At 38.8% G+C, this 12,723-nt stretch overlaps 1 protein-coding gene across 5 annotated transcripts in view; it reads right to left on the bottom strand.

The window, feature by feature from the left end:
• LOC128692766 (clusterin-associated protein 1) overlaps nt 1-12,723 on the bottom strand; it is a 149,678-nt gene that overhangs the window by 63,434 nt on the left and 73,521 nt on the right. For all 5 annotated transcript variants that reach the window (XM_070090054.1, XM_070090055.1, XM_053782122.2 and 2 more), the window contains one exon: nt 2,865-3,005. In XM_070090054.1, the coding sequence (XP_069946155.1) occupies nt 2,865-3,005 (141 nt within the window). The remainder of the gene's footprint in view (nt 1-2,864; nt 3,006-12,723) is intronic.

Genomic DNA, 12,723 nt, shown 5'->3' with positions numbered 1-12,723 from the left:
TCAGAGAAATAGCAAGCATCGAACTTAAGCTAAAGGAATCTTATAAGAGTCAGGAATCGCGGGAAGAACTAAAAGCCATAAATGAAATCGAGAAACCCAAAGTATTTCTTCTCCTATGCCAAATCAAAGTCGAGAACAACGTCCAGTATTGGGCCCCTACTTAAACAAGATGGGTCCTACACAGATGACAGCAAGGAAATGAGTGAGCTACTCAAGTCCCAATATGAGTCAGTTTTTAGCAAGCTGCTAACCAGACTGAGAGTCGAAGATCAAAATGAATTTTTTATGAGAGAGCCACAGAATTTGGTTAACACAAGCCTATCCGATGTTATCCTGACGCCAAATGACTTCGAACAGGCGATAAATGACATGCCCATGCACTCTGCCCCAGGGCCAGACTCATGGAACTCCGTGTTCATCAAGAACTGCAAGAAGCCCCTATCACGAGCCTTTTCCATCCTATGGAGAGGGAGCATGGACACGGGGGTCGTCCCACAGTTACTAAAAACAACAGACATAGCCCCACTCCACAAAGGGGGCAGTAAAGCAACAGCAAAGAACTACAGACCAATAGCACTAACATCCCATATCATAAAAATCTTTGAAAGGGTCCTAAGAAGCAAGATCACCACCCATCTAGAAACCCATCAGTTACACAACCCAGGGCAACATGGGTTTAGAACAGGTCGCTCCTGTCTGTCTCAACTATTGGATCACTACGACAAGGTCCTAAATGCACTAGAAGACAAAAAGAATGCAGATGTAATATATACAGACTTTGCAAAAGCCTTCGACAAGTGTGACCATGGCGTAATAGTGCACAAAATGCGTGCTAAAGGAATAACAGGAAAAGTCGGTCGATGGATCTATAATTTCCTCACTAACAGAACACAGAGAGTAGTCGTCAACAGAGTAAAGTCCGAGGCAGCTACGGTGAAAAGCTCTGTTCCACAAGGCACAGTACTCGCTCCCATCTTGTTCCTCATCCTCATATCCGACATAGACAAGGATGTCAGCCACAGCACCGTGTCTTCCTTTGCAGATGACACCCGAATCTGCATGACAGTGTCTTCCATTGCAGACACTGCAAGGCTCCAGGCGGACATCAACCAAATCTTTCAGTGGGCTGCAGAAAACAATATGAAGTTCAGCGATGAGAAATTTCAATTACTCAGATATGGTAAACACGAGGAAATTAAATCTTCATCAGAGTACAAAACAAATTCTGGCCACAAAATAGAGCGAAACACCAACGTCAAAGACCTGGGAGTGATCATGTCGGAGGATCTCACCTTCAAGGACCATAACATTGTATCAATCGCATCTGCTAGAAAAATGACAGGATGGATAATGAGAACCTTCAAAACTAGGGAGGCCAAGCCCATGATGACACTCTTCAGGTCACTTGTTCTATCTAGGCTGGAATATTGCTGCACACTAACAGCACCTTTCAAGGCAGGTGAAATTGCTGACCTAGAAAATGTACAGAGAACCTTCACGGCGCGCATAACGGAGATAAAACACCTCAATTACTGGGAGCGCTTGAGGTTCCTAAACCTGTATTCCCTGGAATGCAGGCGGGAGAGATACATGATTATATACACCTGGAAAATCCTAGAGGGACTAGTACCGAACTTGCACACAAAAATCACTCACTACGAAAGCAAAAGACTTGGCAGACGATGCAACATCCCCCCAATGAAAAGCAGGGGTGTCACTAGCATGTTAAGAGACCATACAATAAGTGTCAGGGGCCCCAGACTGTTCAACTGCCTCCCAGCATACATAAGGGGGATTACCAACAGACCCCTGGCAGTCTTCAAGCTGCCACTGGACAAGCACCTAAAGTCGGTTCCTGACCAGCCGGGCTGTGGCTCGTACGTTGGTTTGCATGCAGCCAGCAGCAACAGCCTGGTTGATCAGGCTCTGATCCACCAGGAGGCCTGGTCACAGACCGGGCCGCGGGGGCGTTGACCCCCGGAACTCTCTCCAGGTAAACTCCAGGTAAACATACATGAAATCTGAGTCAAGAACCACCTGTGGAATTTGCCCATCACTCACAGGAGGGTCATACACTGATGACAAAAAAAAAAGAGAGAGAGAGAGAAATCTTAAAGGACAAGTATAAATCATTATTCAGCAATCCACAAGGTGAAAGTATAGTGGAGGATAGAAAACACTTTTTCATTACATCCAACTTCCCTACAAATTAACGTAACGTAAACATAAATCTCAAAGAATTTGAAAAAGAAATAGAAATCATGCTCACACATGCAGCAAATGGGCCAGATGTTCTTTATTTATAATGAACTGCAAAATATCATGAGCACTTAGTATTCTTTGTAGATAGAGCTCATATCTAGGTGAAATAACAGAAGTTTAAAAAAAAGTACAGACTGATTGCCATTAGACCACTTGCAAAAAAGTCTCTGAAAAGTGATAAAATGCCAAATCACAAATTTTATGGACAACATGATCTGCACAACCCAAACCAAGATGGATTAAGAACAAGAAGATCATGCTTGGCATAGCTTCTAAACCATTACAAGAAAATTTCAAAGGACAAAAAACAAAATGTAGAAGTGGTCTACACAGATATTACAATCACCTGTGGTATGTATTTATGCCTGGGAATCTACTACAGTAAATCACCTAAAACCAATATTAAGTCAACAGAAAGTTCTGATACTATGAACTCTGTAAGAAAAACTGTTTTGTAACAGTATATATCATACAATTTTAACATGGTTAAGATCTGCTATAATACTTAAGATTACATTCTCTAAATATAACAATGTCAGCAGCTGTACTGGAATTACCTTGCCACAGTAATTTACTCTATGGAACACTTTTTTTTTTGTTACCTCTTCTCCCTCCTTGACAAGAGCTTGAGAAGCCTCCTTGATGTCTGCCACAGTGGAAGCCAGAGCATGCAGAGCAGCAATGACAGATGCTTCCAGAAAGTCCAGATCAAATGCCTTATCTAGTGCACTCAGACGCTTCATCTGAGAAGAAAAATTGCCATTACATACTTAAAAAATAAACAGTAAGAAATAGAGTGATGATAATAATGAATGATACTGACAGAGCAGAGAACTATTGTTATCAATGAACACATTATACAAGAAATACCTCAATTTCTCCTGGTTCTTGTTTAGCCTTATGAAGAGTCCATGTCAGGTTATGCAAGAGCCCTCTGGTAAAATGTCAGAATTATTCTTAGTTTCAGGCTTTCAACTTATCAAGAAATACACACACTGCACAAAGAAATCTCTCAGCAGTTATAATGTACTGAAAACTCTTGTCCCATACAACAGCAGTATGCACCTGACAAGCTATATGGGCATGCCACAACAACTATGTTATAGGAGGGCCCCAATTATATGGCAGGTTAGGTTCCAGGCTACTGCCGTAAAGCAAAAATCGCCATAAAGTGAATCACCCTTGATTTTCGCTTTTATATGCATATCATATATTACATGAACAATAGAACTAGGCCTAAAAAACAAAACGGTAAAATGCATATACAGTATACTCTTTACATACCTTAAAATATTTTCATCTTTATCTTTTAGTGAGTAGTAGTAGCCACAAGAAACATGTTACATAACACACAAACATGATACATACACCCACCAAGTGACTTGTAGGAGTGTTGGAAAAATTATGTTTTCTCTAGTCCAACACCAGCTACTGGGGAATAACTGTAGAAAAATATTCCTTTCGTATATTTTACTCTATCTATAGCTATTCTTGACCCTTGTGGGTTTAGTGCTTCTTTTTTATTATGATTATAATAATACTATCATCATTCACTCAAAATGGTGTGTTGCAGGAGAATGGGAGTGTTGCTGTTTATTCTTATGTACTAACTTGTACAACTTGTACACAATATAAGAGTATTTGTATCGTGAGGTAAGTACAGTAATTTTTTTTTTTTTAACAAGTCAGCTGTCTCCCACTGAGGCAGGGTGACTCCAAAAAGAAAGAAAATCCCCAAAAAGAAAATACTTTCATCATCATTCAACACTTTCACCTCACTCACACATAATCACTGGTTTTGCAGAGGTGCTCAGAACACAACAGTTTAGAAGCATATACCTATAAAGATACACAACATATGCCTCCAAACTGCTAATATCCCGAACCCCTCCTTTAGAGTGCAGGCATTGTACTTCCCATTTCCAGGACTCAAGTCCAGCTATATAAAAATAACCAGTTTCCCTGAATCCCTTCACTAAATATTACCCTGCTCACACTCCAACAGATCGTCAGATCCCAAATACCATTCGTCTCCATTCACTCCTATCTAACACGCTCACGCATGCTTGCTGGAAGTCCAAGCCCCTCGCCCACAAAACCTCCTTTACCCCCTCCCTCCAACCTTTTCGAGGGCAACCCCTACCCCACCTTCCTTCCCCTACAGATTTATATGCTCATCATGTCATTCTACTTTGATCCATTCTCTCTAAATGACCAAACCACCTCAACAACCCCTCTTCAGCCCTCTGACTAATACTTTTATTAACTCCAATCCTTCTCCTAATTTCCACACTCCGAATTTTCTGCATAATATTTACACCACACATTGCCCTTAGACATGACATCTCCACTGCCTCCAGCTGCCTCCTAGCTGCTGCATTCACAACCCAAGCTTCACACCCATATAAGAGTGTTGGTACTACTATACTTTCATACATTCCCTTCTTTGCCTCCATAGATAACGTTTTTTGTCTCCACATATACCTCAACGCATCACTCACCTTTTTTCCCCTCATCAATTCTATGATTAACCTCATCCTTCATAAATCCATCCGCTGACACATCAACTCCCAAGTATCTGAAAACATTCACTTCTTCCATACTCCTCCTCCTCAATTTGATATCCAATTTTTCTTTATCTAAATCATTTGATACCATCATCACCTAACTCTTTTCTATGTTCACTTTCAACTTTCTACCTTTACACACACTCTCAAAATCATCCACTAACCTTTGCAATTTTTCTTTAGAATCTCCCATGAGCACAGTATCATCAGCAAAAAGCAACTGTGTCAATTCCCATTTTGTATTTGATTCCCCATAATTTAATCCCACCCCTCTCCCGAACATGTTAATGAACTAAAATTGGACATGTATTTATACGCATTTATTTCACCCGACCGAGTGATCGCCCACCACTCGTTCAGTTTGTGTTTTTACGTTGTCTGAACTCGGTGCTTATCAATATTTTATCATATGTAAAACTAGTGTTTTGGGTGGACACATCTGTAATAGATGAGGTCAGATCGACTCAGATGGCCATGTAGTAACCTTGCGGTGACTAGTGACACTAAACAAATTATCTTCACATTAATGCAATACAGCAACATACCCTGGATTATGTTATAGATGAATTAATGAAAATGTCTATAATAATGTAATATATAATATTTAAAGCACTCCAGAGCAATTAGTATTATTATTATCATCAATATTAACCCCTAAATGGTCCAAATGTGTATATACGCTCTTACCGCTAGCGCCCCAAACGCATATATATACATTTTATTTTTCCTGCCTCCAAATTTGGCACGATTGGCCTGAGATGCCTGGTCAGCATAGAATGGGTCTAAACACTCTGTGTGCACCTTATTAAAAAAAATCTAGGACCACTTACCTTATGGAAGGGCCAGTTAGACTGAGCGCCAGCTAGAGCAAACAGTCATATTCACACTCTCCTTTTAAGAGGAAAGTGATGTTGATCCCAAGTTCAGAGTCTGTCTGTCTCTGCCTCTGTCTCTATCTCTTTTTATCTCTGTCTCACGGGTACACAAATACAATTATAGTGTAAATTACCTAGGATAACCTAAAAAATCCGAAATGCTATACCGTGCTCGTAGATATAATGCATAAGAATACCTGTTGGTTCACAGTGGCTCTCTCTGAGACAGAGAGAGAGCGACAAGCAGAGACAGAAAGAGAGACAAGCAGACAGAGAAATAAGCAGAGACAGATATCAACGCTCATCAAATGTCACCCCATATCTCATCGACACTTATCAAATGTCACCCCATATCTCATCAACACTCATTAAATGTCACCCCTTATCTTATTGCTGCACCCTCACTGGTGTCCATCAAATGTCATCCCTTATCTCATCTTATCTCTACACCCTGCCAATGCTCATCAAATGTCACCCCTCATCTTATCACTGCCCTCCCAGATGCTTGTCATGGAAACTACTACTACTTCTTCTTTCTTCATCTTTCTTCTTCCTTCTTCTTCTATACTCCCATGTATCCAAAACATTGCTGGGACCTATAAATACTTTGTATATATTCCTAGACAATAGTAAATAACCAAGGCAGGTGTAAATGTCCACCTGTCAATGTGTTTGTGACAATTTGAGTACAATAACAGTACTAATATTAGTGTCAGAACAAAGATTGGTAATGAAATGACAAGACCTACTATAAATTGTAATCATCAGAACATAAAAATTATATAAAATATAAAAATAAGAAAAAAAGGTACATCGGCAACACTTCTGCAAGCAGCAGGACTCGATGTTGCCATCAGGTGAGCATTAAGTGCCAACTTTGCAGCCTCATATTTCAGTAATTTTTTTTATTTATTTATTTTAATCCTATAACACTTAGAAAAAAAATTTCTATTTAAAAAAAAAAAAAAAAAAAAAAAATATATTCACGGCACTGGGCGAGAGAATGTATATAAATGTTTGGACCTTTAGGGGTTATTATTATTATGTTACTGCATTTTCAACACACTTAGTGAGACACTCTTAGCTACTTGCTCACCTGGTGTAGCTGTTCCTACTTTGTAATGATGCTAAATAGTGATTTTAATGTACCTGCATGCCAGCACAGTAAGTTTATTTAAAGGTACATTAGTATTATTATAATCATAACTAAGCACTGAACAAATAAAGGTTATTAAGGAAGAGGTACACATAAGTATAATTATCAGTACTGTACTATCTCAGCCATGGACATACCCTGTTCACTGAGTTGAATCATTTTTAACTCTGCACTTAAAGAACCTTAAAACTCTTCTTTTTATCACAGCTACCCTTAGATGTCACTGTAACACAAAAGGAGTGTACAGTAGGGCCCCACTTTACGGTGTTTTGCTTTAAATAATAATAATAATACTCTCTTGGGTGTATTAAATGTTGCATATTACTTTAATATAGACATTGCCATTAATCCATCTATGATATTTTTTTCAAAATTATACAAGAAACATGTTACATAACACACAAACATGATACATACACCCACGAAGTGGCTTGTAGGAGTGTCGGAAGAATTACGTTGTCTTTAGTCCAACACCATCTACTGGGGGATAACTGTGGAAAAATATTCCTTTCATATACCTTCACTCTATAGCTATTCATGACCCTTGTGGATGTAGCACTTCTTTTTTATTATGATAATAATAATAAAATCATTCATTCAAAATGGTGTGTTGCATGAGAATGGGAGTGTTGCTGTTTATTTATTCTTATGTACTAACTTGTACAACTTGTACACAATGTAAGAGTATTTGTATTATGAGGTAATTATTATTATAATAAAAATAAATATTGTGAGGTAAAAGTTCCACAAACTCTTACAAACATACGTTAATGAACTAAAATTGGACATGTATTAATACGCATTTATTTCACCTGACTGAGTGAGCACCCACCACTCGTTTAGTTTGTGTTTTTACGTTGTCTGAACTCGGTGTATCTTGTTCTCTCTCATTTACTATTTCGTTACCTAGTTGATGATGGCGTCTAAGCTTAGTTGTGATAAAAAGAAGAGTCGTAAGCCTCTTACTTTAAGTGCCAAGTTAGAAATGATTAAACTCAGTGAACTGACTTTTTTGGGTTATCCTATGTTCTCTACACATATATGATAACCTATGTAACTGTATTTGTGTACACCTGAATAAACTTACTAACAAGGCATGTCAATGGCTGAGACAGCCATCAAATACAGTTACACAAAGCAGAATATGTGTAGAGAACCTAGGATAACCCAAAAAAGTCAGACAAAATGACTTATTGCTGACATGGAAAAACTTTTCACTGCCACTCACCTCTCACACATTCATATTCACATTCATATTTTAGGGTAACAAGTGTACTGTGTATTTTACTTTTTTATTATGCTTTTAATGCTTAATTCTATTGCTAACTTAATATATGTTAGTGTAAACTTGTTATCTACATTTATATGCATTTATAAGTGGAAAAAAAAGGGTGTTCTACTTTACGGTGATTTCTGCTTTACGGCGGTAGCCTGGAACCTAACCTGGTGTATAAGCAGGGCCCTACTGTATATAAAATACACAATAATTTTAAAACATTTGAAACTCCAGAAAGTTTGAAGGCATAATCCGGGAGAGATGCTGAGCTCAAAAAGGATACCTGGAGAGGGTTTTGGGGATCAATGCCCCCATGGCCCGGTCTGTGACCAGGCCTCGTGGTGGATCAGAGCCTGATCAACCAGGCTGTTACTGCTGGCCGCACACAAACTGATATACGAACCATAGCCCGGGTGGTCAGGTACTGACTTGAGGTGCCTGTCCAGCACCTTCTTGAAGACAGACAAGGGTCCATTTTTAATCCCTCTTATGTATGCTGAGAGGCTGTTAAACAGTCTTGGGCCCCCTGGACACTTATTGTGTTGTCTCTTAGCATACTTGTGGCATCCCTGCTTTTCACTGGGAGGATGCTGTAACTCCTGCCCAGTCTTTTGCTTTCTTAGGGAGTGATTTCGTGTGCAAATTTGGGACTAGTCCCTCTAGGATTTTCAAAGTGTATATCATATATCTTTCTCACCTGTGTTCCAGGGAGCATAAATCCCAGCAATTCAGGTGCTTTATCATACTTATACATGCTGTGAAAGTTCTCTATACATTCTCCAAGTCTGCAATTTTGCCTGCTTTGAAAGGGGCTGTTAGTGTACAGAAATATTCCAGCCTAGAGAAAACAAGCAATTTGAAGAGAATCATCATGGGCTTGGCATCCCTAGTTTTGAAGGTTCTCATTATCCACCCTATCATTTTCCTAGCAGATGTGGTAGAACAACACAAACACTATATGCTGTTGCCACTATCAACCCAAAAATTGCCAAATTTTATAAGATTATTTCAAAACTAGCATGGTCTCAATCTCTTTATGTATAATATGTTAATATATAATACTGTAACTTGTTATTCAACTATTTGCTAATTTAATTACTGCTAAACCATTACTACCACTGTTGATATATTAAAAACAATGTTCAATTCGAACCAACTATGTTATATTTGTCTAGTATTAAGTAGTTTGTAAAGCATTAGGTTTAGTCTGCCCAAAATGATTTGGCATGATAGTGGCTTTCTTTGCACTTAGCAAATCAATTGTAATTACACACTGTAAACTATGCATGGAAATACGTAGACTCCTTATAACATGTCAGTCACATATTGTAAACTATGCAAAAAAATAAAATTTGAATTTGAATACATTGTTGTGATCTTTGAAATTGAGATCCTCTGATATTATTACTTCCAAGTCCTTCACATTAGTTTTTTGCTCTAATGTGGGATTGGATGTAAACAAAGTGGATGGGTGGCACACGGATGCCGTAGTAGTGAATCAGGAGCCGCATAAACATTTCTGGGTATAATTTGAAATGTCTGTATAACCAAAGCGCTGTAACACAGAGCCCTCCTGTATATACTAACTTGCAAAATCGCATTAACAGGCTTACTGAGCTATTCACCACAGTACATCTTTTAAGTATACTGGTATCAACCCAAACTCCAAACTCCAAACACGCTGCCACAATAGGTGTCCTGGTGGCTAAAGCTCTCGCTTCACACACGGAGGGCCTGGGTTCAATTCCTGGTGGGGTAGAAACATTTTGACACGTTTCCTTACACCTGTTGTCATGCTCACCTAGCAGCAAAGAGGTACCTGGGTGTTAGTCGACTGGTGTGGGTCGCATCCTGGGGGACAAGATTGAGGACCCCAATGCAAATAAGTTAGACAGTCCTCGATGACGCACTGACTTTCTTGGGTTATTCTGGGTGGCTAACCCTCCGGGGTTAAAAATCTGAAGAAAATCTTATCTTAACATAAAATGTAAATGAGGGTAAATGCATTAAAGAGAAAGACTGATACTGAAAACTATCATTTGCACAATTATTGGAAAAAGGATACCTAGCTATTGCACATGTCTTACTTACCAACATTGGAGTAAATGTTAACTAGTGTGACTATGATGAGGAAAATATTAGAGAGGAGTTTTGTCAAGTTAATAATGTAGTCAGGTGTGTGTATGTAGCAGAGATGTGTGGCTACAGGATGGTGGGTTGAGGCTGGTAGGTACAGGATTATAGGTACAGGATTGTAGGTACAGGATTGTAGGTACAGGATGGTAGGTACAGGATGGTAGGTACAGGATGGTAGGTACAGGATGGTTGGCACAGGATGGTAGGTACAGGATGGTATACAAATGAAAACATGCTTCATGAAGATAACATACAGACAAAGAAGGTAGAGTAACACAAGGCAACATACAGATAAAGAAGGCACATATGTTATGGAAAAAGAGAAGCTTCAACCAGTAGTAGAGTTGTACAGAAAAAAAAGAGAAGTTTCAATCAGTGGTGAAGAAGTGCTAAGATGAGAAGCTTCAACCAGTGGTAGCATTATAAAGAGGAGCTTCAACCAGTAATGAAGAAGTGCTAAAAAGAGATGCTTCAACAGTGATGAAGGACTGCTAAAAAGAGAAGCTTCATATAGTGGTGAAGGAGTGCTAAAATAGGAGCAAACAAAATAATGAATCAATTGTTGAGAAATACAAAGAACAAATGTGGTGAGAGGCTCACTAAGGAAGCAGAGGTGTCAGACATGGAGAATATTTTATGATTATGTTGACTGTACGATCATAAAATGTAATAAAAAGGTTGATGACTGGCATAAGAAGGGATAAGATGTATTATCATGTATTAAGAGCTATGAGTAGGAAGTGAGTAAAGAAACAAGATGAAAGTGGCAAGTGAGGCTACTAAGAAAGTTTTGTTTATTAAGTTCAAATAAGATTGTAAAACAGCTAACCACTATTCCATGTTTAGTTTTAAGTACAGTATAATTACTATGTACTATTATCTTAACTAGTTTTAATTAGTACTATGTATTAGGATTAGTGTAGGTAGTAGGTTGGTAGACAGCAACCATCCAGGGAGGTACTACCGTCCTGCCAAGTGAGTGTAAAACGAAAGCCTGTGATTGTTTTACATGATGGTAGGATTGCTGATGTCTTTTGTCTGTCTCATAAATATGCAAGATTACAGGCATGTCTTGCTACTTCTACTTACACTTAGGTCACACTACACATACATGTACACATTTATTTATACACACTCATCTGAGTTTTCTTTGATTTTATCTTAATAGTTCTTGGTCTTATTACTTTTCCTTTTATATCCATGGGGAAGTGGAATAAGAATCTTTCCTCCGTAAGCCATGCGTGTTGTAAAAGTCAACTAAAATGCCGGGAACAATGGGCTAGTAACCCCTTTTCCTGTAAAGATTACTAAAAAGAATAAGAAGAAAATTGTTTTCTTTCTTTTTTGGGTCACCCTGCCTCGGTGGGAGACGGCCGACTTGTTGAAAAAAAAAAAAAAAAAAAAATTAGGATTAGTTTGCCTGAAATGCCTCGGCATGATAGTGGCTATCTTTGTACGTAGCAAATCAAAATTGTAATTACACATTGTAACCTTTACAAAGAAATAAACTTTATTTATTTAAGTGGATGGAGAATGGTCCTTAATTTGAACTGGACTCATATATAAACACACCTACTTGTGAGTGTTTTCTAGAACTACTCTAACCTCACAGCCTGGCCTGAGGCCAGGCTTGTTAACTGCATGGTCAACTAGGTTGTTGTTTCTTGCACCAAGAGTTGAAAGGAGGGCATGAAAGACATGCAATTATTAGAGGGAAGGGGATTCAATATCCAGCAGGAATATGCAGTGTGGTAGATTAAGGGGGACAATGATTAATGGTTCTTGGGATTACCTGTATTGAGTGTGAACATAAAAGAAATATAGGGCAGCCAGCTAACTGAGCCTCTAGTTGTGGTGGTGGAGAGTATAATGTCTACATTCTGACAGTCAGGCAGGAGTGTTGCAGATGGCTGGGTCAACTTGACTAAGATAATTTCTCTCCCTGGTATGTGACTGAAGGGATGCTTAGCCATGTGTGACTGGGGGATATCACCCAGCCTTGGGTGATAGAGAGGGTAGTCACCCAGCCTTACATGTATGTGACTAGAGGGTGACAGGGTGACCCAGTCTTGCGTGACTGGAGGGTGACCCCACCTTGCGTGACTGGAGAGTGAACAAACCTTGAGAGATAAAGACAGTTAAACACAAAACAAACTGTAGGAAATATGCTGTAAGATCAAAAATGAGTTCTGAACCACTCCTTATTTCTGCAAGTGAATACTGCAACACACTGAACACATGTAAAGCACTGACAGCACTTGCAACATACCAAGTGGTCATGTAATGTACACAAATGGATACTGTGAACAGTAATTGTTTATTAAAAAGCAATTAACTCTTTCTGCAGACTAACATCCATTTTTAAGTTTTTAATTTCAACTTTACATTCACCAATGCATACTGTCAGTGTCATTATGAGTTAATAAGTCTCAGCAGTGATAAGTCTCAGTG

This window comes from Cherax quadricarinatus, chromosome 30 (assembly GCF_038502225.1).
Source record: "Cherax quadricarinatus isolate ZL_2023a chromosome 30, ASM3850222v1, whole genome shotgun sequence".
Lineage (NCBI taxonomy): Eukaryota > Metazoa > Arthropoda > Malacostraca > Decapoda > Parastacidae > Cherax > Cherax quadricarinatus.
Note: the sequence above shows the minus strand (reverse complement) of the source record. Positions and strands in the feature narration are given on the sequence as shown.